This window comes from Orcinus orca, chromosome 11, assembly GCF_937001465.1.
Source record: "Orcinus orca chromosome 11, mOrcOrc1.1, whole genome shotgun sequence".
Taxonomy (NCBI): domain Eukaryota; kingdom Metazoa; phylum Chordata; class Mammalia; order Artiodactyla; family Delphinidae; genus Orcinus; species Orcinus orca.
The window spans coordinates 53,770,137-53,793,457 of record NC_064569.1 but is presented as its reverse complement, the minus strand read 5'-3'; the positions used below and the strand labels follow the sequence as shown (position 1 = coordinate 53,793,457).

The 23,321-nt window shown below is 38.5% G+C and overlaps 1 protein-coding gene across 2 annotated transcripts in view; it reads right to left on the bottom strand.

Annotated features, from left to right (window-relative positions):
* CAND1 (cullin associated and neddylation dissociated 1) overlaps positions 1 to 4,880 on the bottom strand; it is a 52,360-nt gene extending 47,480 nt beyond the window's left edge. Inside the window, exons 1-2 of one of the 2 annotated variants that reach the window (XM_033440576.2) lie at positions 4,430 to 4,880; positions 4,143 to 4,227 (exon numbers count right to left, since the gene is read on the bottom strand). Coding sequence is in view for 1 of the 2 variants with exons in the window: in XM_004276605.4 (XP_004276653.1) it covers positions 4,430 to 4,497 (68 nt within the window). In the remaining variant the exon portion in view is untranslated. The remainder of the gene's footprint in view (positions 1 to 4,142; positions 4,228 to 4,429) is intronic. The other variant, XM_004276605.4, reaches the window with a different exon arrangement.
* Between the last annotated feature and the right edge of the window lie 18,441 nt (positions 4,881 to 23,321).

The following is a 23,321-nucleotide window of genomic DNA, read 5'->3' as shown; positions in this document are numbered from 1 at the left end:
TTTCTTCTTCAGTTTCCTCAATGAGGTCCCTTTCTCCTCTTTTTCAGTAGTGAGCCCTAATCATTGCTGATAATAAGCGTTAGCAGTACTATACCTGTATCCCTCCCCACCAAATCACAAGTGAAATCGTGTAACTTAATGCCATCAATGTACAAAGAACTTAGAAAATGCTCAGAAATCACCTTCTTAATCTCTGCAAATCTATTTCTTCGGATTAAACTTACTTTTCTTCAAGCACAAGCAGTCCAGATAATGTAGTCTTTCCTGTTACATTATTGTAAATGCCCACACAGTACTTTCAGCTATGTTATGGGATCTCTAAGCTCCCTTCCAACTCTGAAAACTGATGATTCTGTAACAGGCCCGAGATTTTTATTAGCATTTTAAACAGTTTCCAAGGGCATATGCCTTCCAATAGGCAAAACACATAAATATATTTGGTGACATAAACCATAATCAAGCTAGGAAATTCTACAATGCAGTGAATTATTTTAAGATTGTATCAAATGGTATTTAAAAATAATAGATTGGTAGATTTTACAATGACTTCTTAAACTTCCCCAATCCTTACATGCTTTTTTTACTCTGGAATTAAAATCAAATTCAACTAAAACAAGTTATCTATTGAGAACTCACATGGCCAAGGCACTAAATAAAGTGGAGGATCCAGTTCAGTAAGACAAGGTCCCTACCCGTTCCTATCCCCACCCCAAGAGTGCTGTTTGTATTGTGTGCTTTCACACCTACCTAGAACTTCAAGACCTAGCTCAGATCACTCCTTGAACATGAATGAATCTCCTTGCTTTCATCTTCTCTGCCACTTAAGCCTGAACACTATATACTGCCCTGGGTTATTTATGTTTTTACAAATGCCTTAACCACTCAACAAGCATGCAGAGAATACTGAAGGCAAGCACTATCTTCAACTTTTTGTCGTCCCTCTCAGGGAATTATTTAATCTTCTAGCACAAAATACTCCCTAAGCCTAACTTAGAGGGAACTGAAATTTAAGGTCTTACTCTTACTGTCCCCTAGTCAAAATCTTGCAGAAGTAGAATATGGTAATTTAGAGTTCATGCTCTGGGGGTATCTGGAAATCCCTGATCTACTACTGTTTAACTGGCCTTGGGCAAGCACTCAGCATCACCAGATTGAAGTTTCCTCAGCTGAAACAGAGATTGCTACTAGTATCCACTTTACTAAAGTTGTAAGGATCAAGTGTATAAAGTCCACAGTAAGCATTAACAATTATGTACAGAGAAATAAAAGAACGGTAAAAAAATTTTTTTAGCTCTTGATTCCTTGGAATACTGGAATTCAGCTGGTAATGAAGCATATGAAAATAAAAGCTGGTGATGAAGCATATGAAAATAAAAGCAGAACCTTATTAGTTACCTCAACCTACTGAATATTCAGTATTAATATTTATAGGTGCAGCATTCACTTTGTTTATACACATTAAAATTTTCATTCTGTTATCTACAGAATCACTACTTACTGCCACTAAACCATAGTATCCTACCTTCGAAGAACACTAAAACATGAAAGAAAAAAGGACACTAGGGTTTTTTCCCCCCAATAAATTGCGCCTATAATTTAAGTCCTACCAAAAAAAAAAAATCTTTAAAAACGTTGACATTCCAAAATTTTGAAGTCTGCATCCATTTCTTTACCTTCTTTACATTAAAAAAACTATTTAGTTATTCAGAGACCTGAAAATTTGGGCCTATAAGGGACCTTTTGTAATTACCCATGTACAAGTCTCTCAAAAGTGAATTTAATCCCAAACTAAGTAGCCTGTCCAAGATATCAGATAGTACACAGCAAAGAATCCTACAGGACTAGAACCCATATTTGTAACTGGTAGGTCATATTCCCTTTGGATTCCACCATGAGAAAAATGGTTTTTTCTTCCTTTTGGATGTAATATCTTCTTCTCCCCTTAGCACAAGGTAGAGTGGTCTGCACATGTTAGATTTTCTATAATGTTAATCTTGTCCTCAAGATCCTTCTAGCACTAGGTATTTTAAAACATGTAACAATAACTATGATATTTACAGCAAAATAAACAAGTAAATAAATTTCTAGTGAGAAATTAGAAAGCATCATTTAAAAATAGAACACATGTACTCAAATACGGAAAAATCTTCAAAACACTTGACCGCAAACGTTATTTTAATTAATCTCTTAAGTGTCAGTAATCTAATATATATAGTGCTTTGGTTCCCAAGACTTGTCTATTACTGAATGGTCTGAGCGTATTAAGTCTTAAAAACTTAGTTGTTAAAAATATCTTAATGACAAATTACTGGAAGTCATTTACTGTTCTTAGGCATATCTTCTATAATATTCACCAACTATTAAAAATATTATCAGTATCACATTTTTAGGAGTAATCCTCCAAGCAATGTTTTAACTTATTCAAGCCCAAATTGGTAGATAATCTTTATCAAGTTCAACACTAGTGTATCTTAACATCAGAGCATTACTCTTCCATATAATTAGAAAAAACAAAAACAAAAAACTCCTCAGGCATGTACGTATTACCTTTCCTTTAGAGGAAATGTAAGAAAGAAAGCTTCAGTCAATAATCACATATGCAGTATTATCACATGACTTGACTTCTTTATTCTAAACATATTATCCACACACAAGTCTGACTAGTGGAACAAAACTGTACTATTATAGGGAAAGTCCTATCTTTAGACTAAAACTGAACACAATCAGAATGAAAGTCAGTACTTTTACAGAATGAGCCAAACTGACAGAAATGGGAGGGGGTAAAAATCACACCACACATTCTACCTACTTAAAGTTTTTTATGTATGTTCCATTCAAATGTTTATTTAAATTTTAATGGCTTGCATTGGGAGCAAGCAAAGCTCCAAAGGGAAGTAAACAGCATTCTAATCCTTTAAAAAACAAACAAAACCTTTTATTTATTTTAATCTTGATTTTGACCCTAGAACTCACAAATCTAAAAATATTAATGCCCAAAATAAACACGTCTCTTCCAAAAACGAACACTCGAACCTTTATTATTAGCAAACTAATTTTAAAACTTTTGAATACAATACTTAAAAACTCCCTAGATAGCAAAACTTTTTGAGAATCATTTCTGGCTATGAAGTCACAGAACCAAAATGTCATTGGCTATTTTAATATGCCAGCATATTAACTTAATTAGGAACAGATTATTACATTTTTCTTGGTTCTCCTTTCACAAATCAAAAATTATTTCCCCAGTACATAAGGTTTGGGCGTGTTTTCAGGTGTTAAAACGTACCGTTCATACAAAAAAAACAAATAAGCCCGTCAGCCACAATTTAAATTGAAGACTATTTTTTCTTCCCTTTAAAATGCACAGAAAATAAAACCACTAGAGAACAAAACAAGTATCCAAGCTATAAAAAGCTAATTAGATCGGGAGTTGATTGATTTTGTGATGGGATAGAAGGCGGGAAGGAAAGAATGTAACAATTTCTGTAGTGCAAAAAAAAAAGAGGGAGAGAAACCAAGATTACCCGTGAAAATATAACAATTCTTCAATATGCATGTGACCAAGGTTTGGAACCAACCGTACGAGTCTCCTGGAGCAGAACTTTGTAACAAACCTTCACACTCACCACCCCCATATTAGAAACTCCTTTCAATAAGACCCATTTGCTTGTTGCACCTTTTTGTTTCAGGTTCAGTAATCCACGTTTCTGGCAGTAATTTTGGATCTAAGGAAATGAGACTGAAACCCCGAGATCCTGCTTGGGTTTTTGCCTGACGAGGGAAAATGACAAGAAATGCTGGCGGGAAAACCCTACGAGTCAAGTTTCCACCCTCCTGGCTCCCCCTCCACCTTCTTCCCACCTTGACGAAAGGGATAATCCAAAGAAAGTTTATAGCCCAATCCCCGAAGGGCTGGAAAAGAAAGCAAATCGTTCGAGCTGAATGCACCTAGGCCCGCTCACATCTGCGAGAAAGGAGGCGGCAGCTGGGACCCCGAGTGGGCAGCAGCAGCAGCTCTGGCCCCGGGAGCAGGGCGGCCTAGCGCCTCGGGCAGGCCGGCGGGTAGGCCTGGCCTCCGGGTCTCCAAGCGTAGAGCGACTCCCTTGCTCACAATGGTGCGTGATCTCGCTCCTTCACGCTACCTGGGACGCGAAAGTCACGTCCTGGGAGGGCAGAGCATGCGGTGGGGGACGCAGAAGAGGCCTAGGACCAGAGACGGGCAACGGCCTAGAGGAAAGAATGGGGGAAGGGGGTTAGAAGGTGGGCGAGGAAAGGGACCTGCCGGGATCGGGGAGCGGAGGGTGGCCTGGAGACCTCCGCAAAGCCGAGCAACCAGTTAAGGCCAAAGGGGTGGGGCAAGGCCTGTGTGAGGGCCAGGGCCGCGGATGGCGGACCCCGAGGGGAGCTGAGGGTCGGATTTCGGCCTCACCTGAAGTCCTTGTCGCTGGATGTCATTTTTTCCAGCAAATTGGAAATGTGGTACGAGGCGCTCGCCATGTTGCCGGCCTCGATCCCGCCCGCCGGCGCTGCTCGTGCTGCTGCCCGCCGCCGCCGCCGCTGGGGCTCCTCCTCTCGCTCGCCGCGGCTCCCGCTTCCAGGGTCGCAGCGCGACGCAGACGCTGACGAGGGAGGCGCCTGGACGGGCTGCCCCCTCCCCGGCGAGGCGTGGGCCTGTCCCGGGGGAAGCAGAGGCTACGGGGCCGGCCTAACGACGGCGCTGCTCGCCGGAAAACGAGTTCATGAGCAGCGAGGAGTACAGCAGGCTCTCTCCGGAGAGGCAGCCACTTCCACTCGGGGCAGTCCCACTCCCACTCCCTCCGCACTCGCTCCCTAAGGCAAGAGGCCAAAACCCGCCTCCTTCGCTCCGGGGGAAGGCGCGGCAGACGCGGGACGCTACGGAAAGCTGAGGTCAGGGTTCAAGGAAGTCTCCCCACGCACGCTGTGGAGACGCTAGGTAAAGGACAATCCTGTTGGCTGAAGCCTGTGTCAATCTTCGCGTACCCGCCCTTCAGGAGGCATGACAACGGCCAAAAGGGGCTGTTCTCGCGAGACTTGAAAGCGGCGGTTAAAGGATTGGGGGCCAGTGGGAGGAGGAGACCTTCATCCGAAAATAACTTGTTTTTCCTGTACGACAGGAAGAGAAAAAGCTTACGATTTTTAAGGCGCATAAGGCCTAGGAGTAAAGTTAATTAACAGGTTAGACTCGGGGCGAACAGAAGAGTTATTAGAAGGAGCTTTCGTTCTGAATCGGACGCGTGGCCTGCATTGCCTTAACCACGATGGTGCAAGTTGCCACGTGAAAACCACAAATCCCAGAATTCAGTCCGCATGTTACACTGGGTCAAGATATGATTGGCTGAAGGAACTTGTAGCTTCCTCATTGGCTCCATGGGAGGCCTGAATGCTGGGATTTGTAGTCTGGCGAGGCAGCTGTGTTGAGTAAATCCTTCGGAGTACGGTGGATTAGATTTCTGCAGCAGATTCGAATTTTCACTTACAGTTGTTTTTGGCTGTTGTGGGGTGTCTGCAGAGCTAGGCTGCTGCGGTCCGGGCAGGCGCATTGCGGATGAGTTGATGTTCTTGGCAGAGGCCTAGTAGCGGCTTCCTAGCACTAATCCATGAGAGTGATGGTCGCCTCATCCTCTGAAGGCAGCTGAGCCTCTTCTGGGCACTCCCAACGTGCATTGAAGAGCCAGCCCCCTAAAGCAATAAGGACCATAGTAAGACCAAGGGCCGATGACCGATGATTGTATTCAGGGCTTATTCCTTTTATCTGGAATAGCTAAATGATTACTCTCTGTATTCAGCATTTGTGGAATTAATAATCCTGCAGCTATTTTATTGTTCCCTAAAACATACACAGACAGCAATCGGAGATACTGAATCATGTGTTTCAGTATCCATGTTTTTAATCTCCTTCCTTCGAATTGGAGCTGGCCTTCCTAAAAATAAAATTTAAAAAAAGAGAGAGAGAGAGAGAAAGCCCAGTTAAGAGACGAGGAAAATTCGGTCTAAATCTGTTATTGCTCTAGTTGGGGGAAAAAAGAATTTAAATAGCTCCTTTCTTCCAGGTATTAAATCTCAACATTTCTTTACCGTTCTTTCCTATATTCACCAAATGTTATTTAGCGTCTTAGAAAAGACAGGCATAGTTATAGGCAATAACAAAATAGATGAAACACTTTCTGACCTAATAATTCATATTTAAATTTCCCCTCATTACTCGTTTACCCACATGTATGCTGTACTTTACCCAAGTTAGCTATTATTAGGTTCCATGAGTGCTTCAGCCACAATTCCATTCTGCTCTGAACAACCTTTTCACAGTATTTAATATAAACTATACACACACACACCCCAGACACATCACACACAAACAAGCCAGTCATTTATCTTGTGTGAACCCCAAGGCCTAAAATCTCAATCATCTAGTGATAACCTTTTTTTTAGCCTGAATCTAATGAGAACCAAGTCATGTTTTTTCCTTTTGTATGTACAAATCTTTCATTTATCAATTTCCAACTGAACTATAATATTTGTAGTTAGCTTAAATATAAATCCTGTTTACTGCCACTTATTAGCTGTCGTAGGCAATTCATTTTAAGCTCTCTGAACCTCTCTTTCTTCATGGGTAACACAATGATCATCAGAGTATTTCCCCATAGAGCTGTTTTAAGAGTCCAATTAGCTATTGTCTTAGTCCGCCAGGGTTGCCATAACAAAATACCACGGATTGGGTGGCTTAAACAACAGAAATTTATTTTCTCACTTGAGGCTGGTGGTCCAAGGTCAGTGAGCTAGCAAGGTGGGTTTCTCCTGAGGCCTTGGCTTGCAGACAGCCACCTTTTCCTTTGTTCTCACAAAGCCTTTTCTCTATGCACTCACAGCCTGGTATCTCTTTCTCTTCTTATAAGGACACCAATCATACTGGATTAGGACCCCACCTTTTTAACCTCATTTAGCCTTTATTGTGTCCTCATGTAACCTTAATTACCTCTTTAAAGGACCTATCTCCAAATAGTGTCATACTGGAGGTTAGGGCTTCAATATATGAATGGGGGGGGCGGGAATGACACAATTCAGTCCGTAACAGATATCCCATATAAAGTGCTCAGCACATTGTCCAGAACATAATAATAATATTTATAACTAATTTTTTTGCATACTTACAAAGGTCATGGAACACATCTAATAAAAGTTGGCTATTGTTATTATTACTACATTCTCAGTCTTGTCCCTATCCCAAACCATCCTACATAGCCAGTTTAGAGTTTCCCAAAACATTGTTTTTATAGGGCTACTCACCAGTTTTAAAAGTTCAGCAGGTTTCTGCTACTAAATAAAGTCCAAATGTTTGCAATCAGTGACCTCCTTCATCTGTCCCTAACCCTTTCTGATCTTTCTCCCACTATTCTAATACAGTATAGGAATTGCTCAGGTCAATTTTTTTGAGTACCTCAAAGACCCAGCTCCAAGTTTTTGTACATCATTATGGTCATCATAATAATGAGCACTTACTTATAGGTGAGGTGCTGCATTAACTAATTTAATCTGCTTTTTAAGTATGAGAGGCGCAGACTGGTTATGTAACTTGCCAAAGATCAGCAATAAAGAGCAGTCAGGATGAAAACCCAGGCAGTGTTGCTTCAGAGCCCATACTCCAAACCTCTGTACTGGAATGCCTCTCCCTACCTGGAATGCCTCTCACCTCCCCTATCTCACTTTCTAAGATCTTGACCAATCATAGTGTTTATATGCTAGCCTCCAACTACAGTGTAAGTTCCTTAAGAGCTTATACCAACTTGAAATCACTTCTGCTTCTTTCAAGTACTTAGCCCTTGCCAAATTCGTAATAGGCACTCAATAGTACTTAATTTTATTTTGTATTCTTGACCACTTAGAAATTTGATTTGTGTATCACTGAATATAGCTTGTTGCTAAACAGTGGGAAAATGTTTTCCTTTAAGGATCTGTAAATGCTAAATTAATGTTAAGTGCAAAAGGAAATAAGTCTAGATAAGGTTATCCTCTAAGAATTTTCTTTCTGTTTAGTGGTTATAATGCAAAACTGAGATAAGAAATTTGATAAAAGTAAAAAAAATAAAAATGGAGTCTTTCAAGCTGTTGGGAGGTTCTTCAAATATCAACCAGTAGTTTAACTTGTTTCTCATTTATTGAGTGTCTACACTGTGCCAAGCACACCCTCCTGGCTATATCAGGACCACCATGGGAAGAGAGGATTCTAAGAGAAATATGCTTATTAGTTGGCAGAGTGCTGGGTGCTGGGTCTTTCCTTCCCTTCCCACTCAAAAAAAAAAAAAAAAAAAAACCAAAACAAACAAAAAACCCCACCACTCAGAGGAAATGAGAATCCCTATAGGAAGAGAAGGACTTGGAAAGCTTTGAGGTTTGCCCAAGATGTTATTCTGGGTGAAGGAAAATATTTGACTGAGTGTGTTAGAAAGCAGTAATTGGAAAACAAAACAACAAAGAAATATTTCACGTTGGTACCCTCAAAACTTCAGATTATTCATCCCTTGGCTGGCCACCTACTGATTTGTGCCCATTTGAGGAGGGAAGAAGAGAAATGGAGGATAGAGAGGGGTACTGCATTGTAGCAGCTGCACTCCCTCCTACTTATAAAGACACACACCAAGGGGGGTGCCAATCACCCCATTTAGAAATGACTTGTTACCGTCGTACTACCAACTCCCTCCATTTAGTGTGGCAAGGATGCATGAGTCTCCAGCAGGCAAAGTAGACAACTCCCTCCAAAGTAAGTTCGGTTTGAGTGTCCCCCCCACTCCCCCTTCCCTCTGCCATATGAAGACACAGAAAGAAGGCAACCATCTGAAAGCCAGGAAGAGAACTCTATGGTATTTTGTTATGGCAGCCCAAGCTGACTAATACAAGTGTGCAGCTACCTGACATATTCAAGTGTAGAATTTTTTAAGGTCCTACCTACTACCATCTCAAGGGATGAGAGTGCCATAAAACATAATTTGGAAATCACTGTTCCATTGGTAATATTTTTTTTTTTCTGAACTGAATGATGAATGGGTGGTGTGGAGGAGGAGAGTCTTGGTAGAAAATAAGTTTATTTGACGTTCATTTTAGCACAACCTTATGCCAAGTAAATGTGGACTGTGCTTACTTCATACATTTGCTATAAATTGAGTTAAAGGAAATAAAGAAAATAGAGCTATTTATTCAACTAGTTATTAGTTTCTGAAACAGTTCTTTGTTGAATGTCAAAGCTGATATGTTATCGAGAGAGGAAAAGGGCAGCTCTGATTTGCATTTCAGTGTAGACAGCTTTGCACACAAATAAACAGACACAAAATGCTTCCTGTTACAGACCATTTGTCAACACTGAATTCAACTTAGATGCAAAAGGAAGTAAATGCTATATAACACTAATCTTAAGAAGATTTCCATTTGATTGAAAACAGCCCAGCAACTAGAATTTTTCTATGATTTACTCTCTTCTAAACAACTGCTAGAAGCTCTTGGTTAATTTTTAGTGGCACTCTAAATCAAATTTAATTGTTACTCTATGAAGGAATTATTTTTTTAGAGTTAGAAATACATTTGCATCATATTAGTGAAAATTACAAAGACTAAGTCACAAAGTTGCTTCATTTAGAATATCTTCCATTTCATTCTCACTTTTGACTTTTATAGTAGTATTAACCATCATCTGGCATTTTAAAATCATAACATTTTCCAATATGAATTTATAAAAGCACTGTCCAGGATTTCCAAACAACTAAAAATATAACTTTACATATGTAAAGCTCGTTATCAGTTTTGGCAGAAGGAGGCAGAAGAAAAGGCTAGAATTCAGCAAATGCTGCATTTTGCTTTAAACACAGATGTTTGCTGATGACTTGAAGCACTGCTTAAAAAGGTATTCTGCTTACCACCAAGATGAAAGTTTTGATTTGGGGGAAAAAAAGGTGTGAAAGACTAATTAAAGAGAAATTATTAGCCCACAGGATCATGGATTGGAAAAAATTGAAAAAAAATGAGGTGGGGGAAAAATACTAACTTTAGTGAAAAGAAATTAAATGAAGTGGTACTGAGATTCCCTCAGCAATGAATATTTATACAATGAAATAAGTCCATCATTATTATTTATACTATTAGATAAAGTGGTAAAAATATCACATTCTAGAAAAAAGTTGCCAATTATGTAAAATGTGTTCTTGCTCTATTTATATCATTTTGGAAAATACAGAATTTTCTATATGATCAGGTAAACTCTTTTTACTTCATGGAGAATGCAATAATATTTTTCCATCAATTTCTAAATGTGAGAGTTTTGTTATAATGGATGTAGTTACTAACGCTTAAGATATGTTGCAGCCTAGAATTGGTTTAGAAGAAAATGTTTATTGATAGGGGCAAACTATTTCTTTTAACAGTACAACCAAGGCTTAACACAGGAAAAATATATTTGTAGAACATATATTTGACAAAGGACTTTTATTCAGAACTTATATAACTCCGTAATAAGAAGACAGAAATCCCTGCTTAAAAATGAGCAAGATTTGACCAGACCCTTCACAGAAGAAGCTACAGGATGACAAATGAAAAGGTACTCAATATCATTAGTATCAGGGAAAGATAATTTAGAGCTACATGAGACACTACTACATCAGAATAGTTAAAATCAAAAAGGGTGATCATACCAAGTGTTGGTATACATGCACCCCTGTGTTCATAGCAGCACTATTCACGATAGGCAAGACATGGCAACAACTTAAATGTCCATCAACAGATGAATGAATAAAGAAGATGTGGTACATATATACAATGGAATACTACTCAGCCATAAAAAATGAAATAATGCCATTTTCAGCAAAATGAATGGACCTAGAGATTATCATACTAAGTGAAGTTTGCCTACCACCACATTAAGTCAGAAAGAGAAAGACAAACACCATATGGTATCACTTGTATGTGGAATCTAAAATATGACACAAATGAACCTTTATGAAACAGAAACAGACTCATAGACATAGAGAACAGGCTTGTGGTTGCCAAGGGGGAGGGGGTGGGGGAGGGATGGATTGGGAGGCTGGGGTTAGTAGATGTAAGCTATTATATATGAAATGGATAAACAACAAGGTCCTACTGTATAGCACAGGGAACTGTATTCAATGCCCTGTGATAAACCATAATGCAAAAGAATACAAAAAAGAATGTATATATATGTATAACTGAATCACTTTGCTGTACAGCAGAAATTAACACAACATTGTAAATCAGCTATACTTCAATTAAATAAGTAAGTAAATAAATAAATAAAAGGACTTAGTAGATATATTTATAAACTATTAGTTACCTGAACATATAATCCAATCATTTTGCCTGTGTTCTACTCCCATATTTCCAACTGTTCTGGCATTTTTCTGCTTAGATATTACAAAGTCACCTTACACTCACTGTGTGATACTGTATAGCCAGGTGATTCAGAGTGCAGGCTCTAACTCACAAAGACCTAGGTTCAGATCCTGGCTATACCACTTATTCCATCGGGACAACTTCTCTAAAATAGAATAATGCTAATAGAACCTAGGATTGTACGAGGTTTCAATGAGATGAATGTAAAATGCTTGGCACATGTACTTTATAAATAATACCTATTATTAAAAACCAAAATTATTTTTCTACAAATACTGAGCCCTCTTGCCTACCACCACATTTCTTTTCATAGGTCCTACAAATCTCCTAGACTGAAAATCTTGGGAAATATTTGAATTTTGTATTTATCTACATTCTATATTCATTATCTATATTCACTTTAATACAAATTCTTCCTTAAAATGACACTTAGGTTTTCCCTTTCTAATAAATGCCCAGTGCAATTAGTCTCTTCAGGCCGTCAATTCATTACTATATAGTAATTCAGTAAACTCTAGCCACACTAGATGCTAGCTGGGTGATTTAGGCAAGTTAGTTAACCTTATTAAACTTTAGTTTTCTCCACTGTAAATTGGGGATGACTGTATAATGCACTAAAAGTCCTTTTTACTGTGCCTGATACAAGAGTAATTGCCTGACAAGTGGGTGCTACTTTTACGATTTCCTAATTCTGTTCAATATGTATAACTTACAGTCATTTTAGCTTTTTTTTTTTTTTTTTTTTTTTTTGCGGTACGCGGGCCTCTCACTGCTGTGGCCTCTCCCGTTGCGGAGCACAGGCTCCGGACGCGCAGGCCCAGCGGCCATGGCTCACGGGCCCAGCCGCTCCGCGGCATGTGGGAACCTCCCGGACCGGGGCACGAACCCGTGTCCCCTGCATCGGCAGGCGGACTCTCAACCCCTGCGCCACCAGGGAAGCCCCATTTTAGCTTTTTAAGTTGCCGCATCTCGCCATTGCTTCATTGATTTTATGGTCCACAGAATCCTCTAAAGATTTCCATACTTGCACTGGACTGTGGTTATTCCACTTACCACGCCCTCCTCATCTTTCATAGTTAGTGTATTCCAAGTGATTCTTAGCTCTGGCTGAACTTAGAATCAACTGGAATGCCTCTGAAAATTATTGCTGCTCAGGCTGCACCCAAGACCAATTAAATAATAATCTCTAATTCTAATGTGCAACTGGCTTTGAGAACCACAATTTTGTTTTGCTTGTTTGCTTTTGGTTTTGTTTGTTCATGTTTTGCTTAGTTTTGTTTGGGATCTAATTGTAGGATTTGCGTCAGGTTCTGAAGATCTTATTTGGATCTTGATTTTACTATGAGACATGCTAGGTACCCCTTGCTGCTACTGAGTTTCTGCAACTTTAGGTATTGTGCAGCAATATCCTTAACCGAATCATTTGTGTGTGTGTGTGTGTGTGAGAGAGAGAGAGAGAGAAAGAGGGAAATAGTAACATACTCCTGGAGAATTCTCCATAGCTTGGCATTAATTCATTAGTCAGCACTTTGGAGAATATCGTTAATCAAGTACTTTAATTACAAATCCACATAACTGCACTGATGATACTTCCTAATCTGCAAACATCATCCCTTCTAAATCTTCTACAAAGGATATTTTGAGAGAACCTATCAAAGGATTTTCTAAAATCAAGATATATATTATAATGCTATCTAAAACTGATATGAGGTTTTATCTGGTATGATTTTCTTAATAAACCTATTCTCTTCCTGATCGCAAGTTTCCTTCCTCAGTTCTTAAAGACTCAACAATTTATTGTACAGTTTTACTGGGAGTCATAGCAAACTCTCAGTCCCATAGTTTGCAGCTCTTTTTTTTTTTTAATGAGACTTTTAATCTAACGCTATATTTTAAGCACGTTTTCAGTTCTCTCCAAATTCCTGAAGATTACCAATAGCTTTTTGGTAGATTGAGATGATGATATCTTTTTGGAATCTTGAGATATTGTTCACCCAAGCCCGAGGTAAACTAGAGTAGATGGGTATTTTTCACTATTTTACTCTGTTAATCTCCATTTCTTATTACTATTAATTTTGTTCTTCTCAGATGATTATAAATCTTCATATAAAAGAAACATACTTAGGGAGGTAGTAGAGTTAGAGAGTTGAGTAATCAGCTTAATTTTCTCTATTCAGTAGCATTGTGCCGTTCACCCCAAGTGGTAGCCTTATACACCATTCTTGTTTCCTTAACTTATAAACAAGAGTCATTTTTCTTGCTGTTTATAGTTGTCACAAGCTTCAGAATCTTCTGAGCTTTTAGCCTCACTGACATTTCCATACACTTCCTGCTACTTCTCCAAATTATTTCTTCCTCTCCTTCTCCTTATGAACCTTTCCCTCATATTTCTTTTCACATTTTTCCAAGTCTTAAATATGAATTCATGAACTCACTGGAGAATTCTCTATGCATTCCTATTCATCACTTTATATTCCTCCCCTTTTCTTCTTCATCACTGTCAATCAGAGATTGGCAAACCTTTTCTGTAAAGACACAGTAAATATTTTAGGCTTTGTGGGCCTGCAGTCTCTTGCATTAACTCTGTCATGGCAGAACAAAAGCAGCCACAGAAAATACACAAATAAATGAGTGACTGTTCCAATAGAACAGTATTTGTGGGCACCTATCTTGGGATTTTATATTCATTTCACATGTTATAAAATATTCTTCTTTTAATTTGTTTAAAATCATTTAAAAATCTATTTCTTTTGCCTGCATTGGGTCTTCGTTGCTCTGCACGGGCTTTCTCTAGTTGCGGTGCACAGGGGCTACTCTTCATTGCGGTGCACGGGCTTCTCATTGCGGTGGTTTCTCTTGTTGCAGAGCACAGGCTCTAGGGCGTGTGGGCTTCAATAGTTGTGGCACATGGGCTCAGTAGTTGTGGCTCACGGGCTCTAGAGCACAGGCTCAGTAGTTGCAGCGCACGGGCTTAGTTGCTCTGCAGCATGGGATCTTCCCAGACCAGAGATCAAACCCGTGTCCCCTGCATTGGCAGGCAGTTTCTTAACCACTGTGCCACCAGGGACACCCTTTTTAGTTTTTTAAGGGAAAGAATGTGGAAAGGAATATGGGGAGAAAATCAGTGGATTACAATAATGTACTATTCTAAAGGAAAAGATCAGGAAACAAGGGAATACAATTTAGATGGGGAGATACTGAAAAGAAAATAAATTCATTACTTGAGAGAATGGGCTCATTTTACAATCTATGTCTAAAATTTTTGTTCTTCTTTGACTCTTCCCAATTCACAGTAGATGGTTAATGATACATTAGTGGTTAGATGGTCAGATGCTGCAATACTACCATGCCAGGCCTTTGAGGATCCCAGTATAGTCGCTATACTTCATAAGATGCTGTATGCAGAGGGGTTTGGCCTCTGCAGTCACATAGACTTGAGCTCTTCTTAGATCTGTCATTTACAAACTATGATCTTGAGCAAAATAGCTGATATTATTCAGGCTGATGATGAAAAGCACCACAATATGCAACATGTGGACTAGAGGGAAGTGACTAGTTCTGACTATAGGAGTGATTTCAAAGTACTTGATAAAGAAATAAAATTAGAGGGGAACTTTGAAACATGGCTACGACTACAGAAGGTGGAACTGCAGCAGGGCCAGGAGAAAAACAATATTTTTTGGTTTATGAATAAAACACTCAAAGTTTAAAAATATTTATGCCTTATTATTTGACTTAAACATTTAAATAATATAAATGTTATTTTATGACTACATATATATATATAAATCTGCTTTTTTACTGTTTATATTTTGTGAAATATCTGAATGAATATGCTGTGAAAAAGTTATGATCTGATATAACCCAAAATACATACATTTTAAACTCACTATAATATATAATTAGCCAAAAATTACTTTTAAAGTAAAAACTGAGGATTTCCACACATTAGTCCCATCTCTATCCAGTAGATTCTTTTTACTAAACTTGTATTAAAATCTTGTATAGCCCTGAATGTGTTTTACTGGCTGCCCTCAAACTGGCTTTAACTCTGTTTTGAGCAGAATGTTTCACAATGTGACCAATAGCTTAGATACCAGGAAAATTCTTTTTCACCATGGCACACAGTCTCTAGAAATGTTGTTCCTGAATAAATAAGTGTGGTAATTTTTTCAAATGTTGCTTCATATTGTTCTTAACAATTAAAGCCATCAAGATAGTTGCTAATCGGGGAACTCGTAGATTTGAAAGAAAGGACAGACCAGCCTGTACTTGTCCCATCCAGGTCAGCGGTGCACACAGTGGGAGGAGGGTGGGTGTGTGCACTCCAGGGATTGCTGAAAACAACCCGTTGAGATACAGCCGGAAAATAGGAGAAATTTGGTTTACGTATTTTTATTAAAAAATTATATTTGTATAAGTTTTATTATGTGCATCATTTATTAGTATAGTAATGTATGTATACAATTTGTAAATAAATACATCTACCTATATTGGGGGGATGTGCTCAATCATTTTTACATGTTAGGGATATGCAATTAAAAACACTGGATGGGGGGTGAAATGGAGAAACATCACACCCCCTTCTTCCCATTTTGCAGATGCAGCATCAGGTCCAAGAGAGCCTGGATTGCCTCATTCTGTGGGCTGTGGGCACCACCCCTGTGCTCCTGTCAGAAGCTGCTGCGGTCCTGAAACACTGCACAAGGAGAATTAGTGCCTTTTGAATCTTGTGCTCTGGGGACTATGCCAGGGTTGGTTACACAGCAGGAAGAAGCCAGACCCACGATGTCATTCAACATATCTTCTGTCAGAGACTAGATACACTTGTGAGATTTGGACTTTTGTACTTGCTTCACGGGTGTAGGTGTTTTGCTGTTTTGTTTTGCTTTGTTTTGTTTTAAACCACAAAAGTACTCTATATCCCATGGCCTTGGTTTTAGTAAATATCCTTGTACTGTTTTGATTATCAGCTTGAGATTGTCAATAACAAGTAATTAATAGTAGCTTCATAATGAAACAAAGTACACCGTTGTTGCTTATTGAATAATTTTGGATCTCATGGAAAATATAATGGATCACAGTGATAGGCTTCTTTTACCTGCCTTGGCTCCAGAAGAGGAGGACTTTAATCTCGAATGTAGAAACCATTTGTTAACTCTTCCTGTGGGAAGCCCCAGACCACCAACACCACCCCTCCCCCACCCACCACCCTTGCCCCGACACCCACCCCCCCCCAAGAAAAAAAGAAGGCTGTTAATGAGAGATCCTCTCAATTGGGGGAATGAAGGATGCTCTGGTTGATTTTTTTCCCAGCATAAATTTTGGTTAATCTAAAAAAAATGCTTTTTAACCAATGCTTGTATTAAAAATAACTTCAATAAACCTGACCAAGGAGGTGAAAGATTTATGCACTGAGAACTATAAAACATTAATAAAGGAAGTTGAAGATGATTTAAAGAAATGGAAAAATATCCCATGCTCTTGGATTGGAAGAATATTGTTAAAATGGCCATACTACCCAAAGCAATCTACAGATTTAATGCAATCCCTATCAAATTACCCATGACATTTTTTCACAGAACTAGAACAAATAATTCTAAAATTTGTATGGAACCGTAAAAGACCCAGAATTGCCAAAGCAATCCTGAGGAAAAAAGACAAAGCAGGAGGCATAACCCTCCCAGACTTCAGACAATACTACAAAGCTACAGTAATCAAAACAGCATGTTATTGGCATAAAAACAGACATATGGATCAATGGAATAGAATAGAGAGCCCAGAAATAAACCCACACACCTGTGGACTTCAACAAAAGAGTCAAGAATGTACAATGAGAAAAAGTCTCTTCAGCAAGTTGTGTTGGGAAAGCTGGATAGCCACATGTAAATCAATGAGGTGAGAACACACCCTCACACCACACACAAAAATAAACTCAAAATGGCTTAAAGACTTAAATATAAGACATCACACCATAAAACTCTTAGAAGAGAACATAGGCAAAACATTCTCTGACATAAATTGTACCAATGTGTTCTTAGGTCAGTCTCCCAAGGCAATAGAAATAAAAGCAAAAATAAATGGGACCTAGTCAAACTTATAAGTTTTTGTAAAGCAACAGAAACCACAAACCAAAAAGACAACCTGTGGACTGGGAGAAAATATTTGCAAATGATGCAACCAATAAGGGCTTAATTTCCAAAATATACAAACAGCTTATACAACTCAATAACACAAAAAAATAACCCAATCAAAAAATGTACATTAGACCTAAATAGACATTTCTCCAAAGAAGATACACAGATGGCCAATAGGCCCATGAAAAGATGCTCAGCATCACTAATTATTAGAGAAATGCAAGTCAGAATTACAATGAGGTACCACCTCACACTGGTCAGAATGGCCATAATTAAAAAGTCTACAAATAACAAATGCTAGAGAGGGTGTGGAGAAAAGGGAACCCTCCTACACTGTTGGTGGGAATGTAAGTTGGTGAAGTCATTATGGAAAACAGTATGGAGGTTCCTCAAAAAACTAAAACAGAGTTGCCATGTGATCCAGCAATCCCACTCCTGGGCATATATCTGAACAAAACTACAATTCAGAGAGTTACATGCACCCCTATGTCCATAGCAGCACTGTTTACAATAGCCAAGACATGGAAACAACCTAAATGTCCATTGACAGATGAATGGATAAAGAAGATATGTGTGTGTACACACACACACACACACACACACACACACACACACACACACACACACGGAATATTACTCAGCCATTAAAAGGAATGAAATAATGTAATTTGCAGGAACATGATTAGACCTGGAGATTATCATACTAAGTAAGCCAGAAAGAGAAAGACAAATACCATATGATATCACTGATATTTGGAATATAAAATATGACTTAAATGAACCTATCTAGGAAACAGAAACAGACTCACAGACACAGAGAACAGACTCGTGGTTGCCAACCCGGAAGGGGGGTGGAAGAGGGATGGATTGGGAGCTTGGGGTTAGCAGATGCAAGCTATTATATATAGATAATATATAAACAACAAGGTCCTACAGGGAACTATATTCAATAACCTGTGATAAACCATAATGGAAAAGAATATGTAAAAGACTATATATACATATAACTGAATCACTTTGCTGTACAGCAGAACTAACACAACATTGTAAATCAACTATACTTCAATAAAAAAATGATTTCAAGATGTTATAGCATACTTCATAACAGTAAAGATGACTAAATCTCTCTCTCTTTATTCCTGATAAAGTATTTTGTAAGGATTCAGGATTACCATTCTTGATACCAAGTTTCAATCCCTAGAAGTATAGCAGTAGGAGAATAAACAGTGTGTACTGACCTCAAGGAAACACCTGACATTTAGGGCTTTTTTTCACAAAATACTTAAATTGACATCCTGTTCTTATCATCTACCCCTTTCTCTGAAAATATGTCACTGTCAGACTGTTATGGTTAAATTGAGACTCTGGTCAATTGGGATGGGGATCTGTTACGTCTAGTTTTACTTTAAACATTCTTTTGAGTGACCAGTACCTTAAAAAATAAATCTTAGGAGAATACTCATGTAGCCTAATGAAACATTTAACACTCTTTCTGATCCTGTTTTCTGACTTTTCAAATACTTGACTTTTGAAAGTATACTTGAGAGTATACTTTGAGAGTATTTCTCGTGTTATTTTTTTTTCATCAGGAAGGATAAGAATTCTCTAATATAAAAAAATAGAGAAAGATCCTACAACCACGTGCATTTGGAATTTTTATGTATAAAGGTAACTGCTTTTCTTCTTGGTTTTCAGTTTCTGCCAACACATGCTATCAAGTTTGTTTTACATAATGAGCTCATTGCTGAGTACACATAATCTCAGAGATGAAAGGGTTTATCATTCACCCTACAAGAAATAAGACACGCAGTACTTGTTTATGCTGGGTCCTCTCTAGTGGTGAGCCTACACTTGCTTCTAGTCTTTTCAGAAAGAAACATTTTCACCTTAAAAGGTGAACTCAGGGCTTCCCTGGTGGCACAGTGGTTGAGAATCTGCCTGCTAATGCAGGGGACACGGGTTCGAGCCCTGGTCTGGGAGGATCCCACATGCCGCGGAGCAACTAGGCCCATGAGCCACAACTACTGAGCCTGCGTGTCTGGAGCCTGTGCTCCGCAACAAGAGAAGCCGCGACAGTGAGAGGCCCGCGCCACGCAAGGAAGACTGGCCCCCACATGCCACAACTAGAGAAAGCCCTCGCACAGAAACGAAGACCCAACACAGCAAAAATAAATAAATAAATTATTAAACTCCCACCCCCAACATCTTCTTTAAAAAAAAAAAAAAAAAGGTGAACTCAAAGGATATAATTTCTGTACCGGTCATGACACTGAGTATTGTTGAACAGCAGTTTCTCCTAAAATTAGTGCTTGAAGAGTAAGCAAAAAGTTCAGCATGAAAAAAATCACCTAATAATTCTTTTTCAATAATTTTTTTCTAACAGTTTGTTAGAATATGAGGTGCCAAATAAAATTTTTGAATAATAATGTGAAATGTTACATCAATTTGTACAGCTTATAAATAATAGCTATGTGTACAAGATGGCCTTCCAACAAATACATAATTATATAGAGGCAGTTTATGATTTTTAGATATAAATATCATCTTGCCTTTAAGTTACTTGAAGTTTCTGAATTGTTTTTTGGTAGCACAGAGCATCATAAGGGATAGAAGCAAAATGCTGTCAAATGACAGCGTAAGGCTTTGGAGTTGGATAGAAATGCATGAGTTAGAAAAGAAGATCCAGAGCTTAACTAGCCTTATAAGAATAACAACTTCTAGTTCATAAGTTTCTTGTGAAGACAAAATGGAAATACACAGATACAAGACTCACTCAGCATCTGGCACACGGGTAAGCCTTCTGTGAGGAGGCAGCTGACAGTGATGCTGTGCTAACCTGTCAAAGGTCTTCTTCTCTTTTTTAATCTTAGTTTGGCGGTGCCCATCGTCATGTGAGATCTCAGTTCCCCGACCACAGATCGAACCTGAGCCCTCTGCAGTGGAAGTGCGGAGTATTAACCACTGGACCACCAGGGAAGTACCTGTTAAAGTCTTAAAACAGGACTATATCCTCTTCCTGGAGACTGAAAGTTTGTAAGAAATTAGCAGTAGTGTTTGTATTTTGGGGGAAAACAAAAACAGTTAATCTCCCCTCCAAATGTTTCCTCTCTTTTCATCGGCAGTATTCAGCTCCATAGTTCAGAAATGGAGCAAACTATTCTCAGAAGTTAAAACGTTTTATGAATGTCATTCCCATGAAAACTTCTGAGGAAAAGAAGTCATGCTGATCAAGGGCAATCGATTCCGTGTAGAATCAGATACAAAATTCAGCTCTCCCTGCTTTCCAATCTATGTCTGCGTCTTTTACATCCATCCAGGATTCAGCCAGACCATTGCTTGTGCTCATAAGAAATTCAAAAGATACCTAGGCTATTTATGTTCACAAGCAGAATTTTGTCTTTATTTCTATTTATCTCTACCAAATCACAAATCTTCATAACATACACATATGCTTCTTGTGTATGCTTCTTGTGTAAAGCTTTGGGCCAATAGACAAGCAGTTCTTACCACAAATGTAATAACTGAATATAGTTTTGTCTTCATTTTTAGCAATCACAAAAAAAAGTTCAAGTGTGTCAAATAGATTGCTTAGGGAGTGGTTATTCACATCAGAATTCCTTTATCATTAGCTTCTTGAAGAAGACAAAGGGCTGGTTGAGAAGTGTGAAGTTAAAATGTCAGGTGCTCTTAAGCAATGAAGCAATGGAAAAATAATCAATTTACAAAACTGTTATTTACATATAGTTTGTAAGGGCAAATTTACCTCTGGATACTCCTGGATCTCTTTTTAAATTTGTTTTAATAATGTTAAAGGGTTTTTTTCATAGACCCCAAATAATTCAGTATATAAATAAGATCATTATGCTAGAAAGAGAAATATTCGGAGTCAAGGTAACTTTAAAATCTCCTTCATATATGAAATGAAACTAACCCCTGTGCCATTAGGGATGTCAACTAAAAAAAAATGCACAAGCTTAAAGTTGAGAATTATGTCTTATTTGGTACACATTCTGAGGACTTCAAGCCCAGGAGGCAGCCTCTCAGCTAGGAGGCACTGCTCCAAAGTGGTAGGGGAGAAGCCAGGATATATAGGAGTGAAGACCAGGTAGTTGCAACTTCAAAAGATTACTGTTTAATTAAAGAAAACCAGACATCTCAAGTTAATGAATTTAGCACTTTTCTATGTATGGGAAGATGCAAGAATCAGGGTTCATTGAAATCATTCCTTTCATATGCACCTTAGCTATCTAGGGCCAGTATCCCATTCTTTCCCATCCTGAGTCGCCTCAGGGTACACTGTTGGGGACAGCTGTAGTGGCTGATGGCTTGATGGCTGCAGCATCCTTAGTTTGCTTATATGGCTGGTAACCTTCTTCATTCACAGGGACAACGGTGAACAGAAAACACTAAAATAAAAGGAGTTGCTAAATTAAGTAAGGAGAAATATTTAGAAGACATGGTGAAGAAGTTTTTGCTTCCTCATCAGGTTTTTTGGTCAACATCTAACTGAAGGTCGGTGACCTGAGTGGTTCTAGAGTCTGGTGGCGTCAGGATCAGTTAGAGGATTAGTCTTCAGTGTGCCTTGGCACAGACCTTGCTCTCAGCTGTGTGTCACTTTGTGGCTTTTGGACAACGTTAAAATAACAGTTAAGAATAGTTGGATGATTATAATTTTTGTGACTTTCTGTTTGAATTAAAAAAAAAATCCCACAAGGACTCGGAGGCAAAAAATATACAAATCAATTTTCACTGCAAAGTAAAGGAGCTGTTACAGTGGAGGATTACTGGACTGAATGTCAATATTATGACACAGCATGAGTGTGTTTCGTGTTTGGTAATTGCAATCATTGTTGCTTTTGTTGCGGTCATCCATTTACAATGCTTGGTGTCAGTTTATTTATCTCTTGTAAAAATAAAATACAGTGTATGTGTGTGGAAAAAAGAAAAGAATAGTTGTTCCTTGCTTGAGTTTAATGACATCTCAGAATTTTCTAGCTTTGCTCCTGGGCCACTATCAAGTTACTGATTCAGATAAATTAGGTCGTGTGCTATGAGCGACCATTCACCTCCAATATTTCTTTTTATACAATCTGAATTAGCACAAAAGTGAACACTTAAAACGATGGGCTTTTAACATGAAACTTACGGAGTATGGAAGAAAAATATCATCCAAAGCAGGGATTTTCAAACATATTTTTTACCACATCACACATTAAGAAAAACATTGTATATCACAACTCAGGACATGCAAATTTATAGATACAGTTGGCCCATATCCAAGAGTTTTGCATCTTCACATCAGCCAACGATGGATCAAAATTTTGATATATACAGTATATTTGATATATTTGATAAATACAACTGTGTATATACACACATATGCATGTGTGATACTGTGATTTATATAAGAAATATACATATATGTGGTCTTCATCCCATTTCTGGCACAGAGCTCCTAAAACCCTTGGTATTTCCGAAGTGCTGAGTGCAGTCAACGTGCCTCTTGTCATGTTAATGAGCTGACTCTTGTAAAGCTCAAGGATGGGGGTTGGTTGCCAGTGGAGCCTACTGTGTGATTGCAGAATTGGAACTTTCAGTCCCACCACCTTAACCTCCAGGGAGGGAGAGGGGCTGGAGGTTGAATGAATCACATTATTTTTAAAATTACCCTTATTGTAAATGTGAGTTGTAGTTAATTCATTTCTGTTGCTGTATAATTTTCATTTGAATAAACATACCACATTTTCTATTTTAATTCACTCTATCATCCATGAA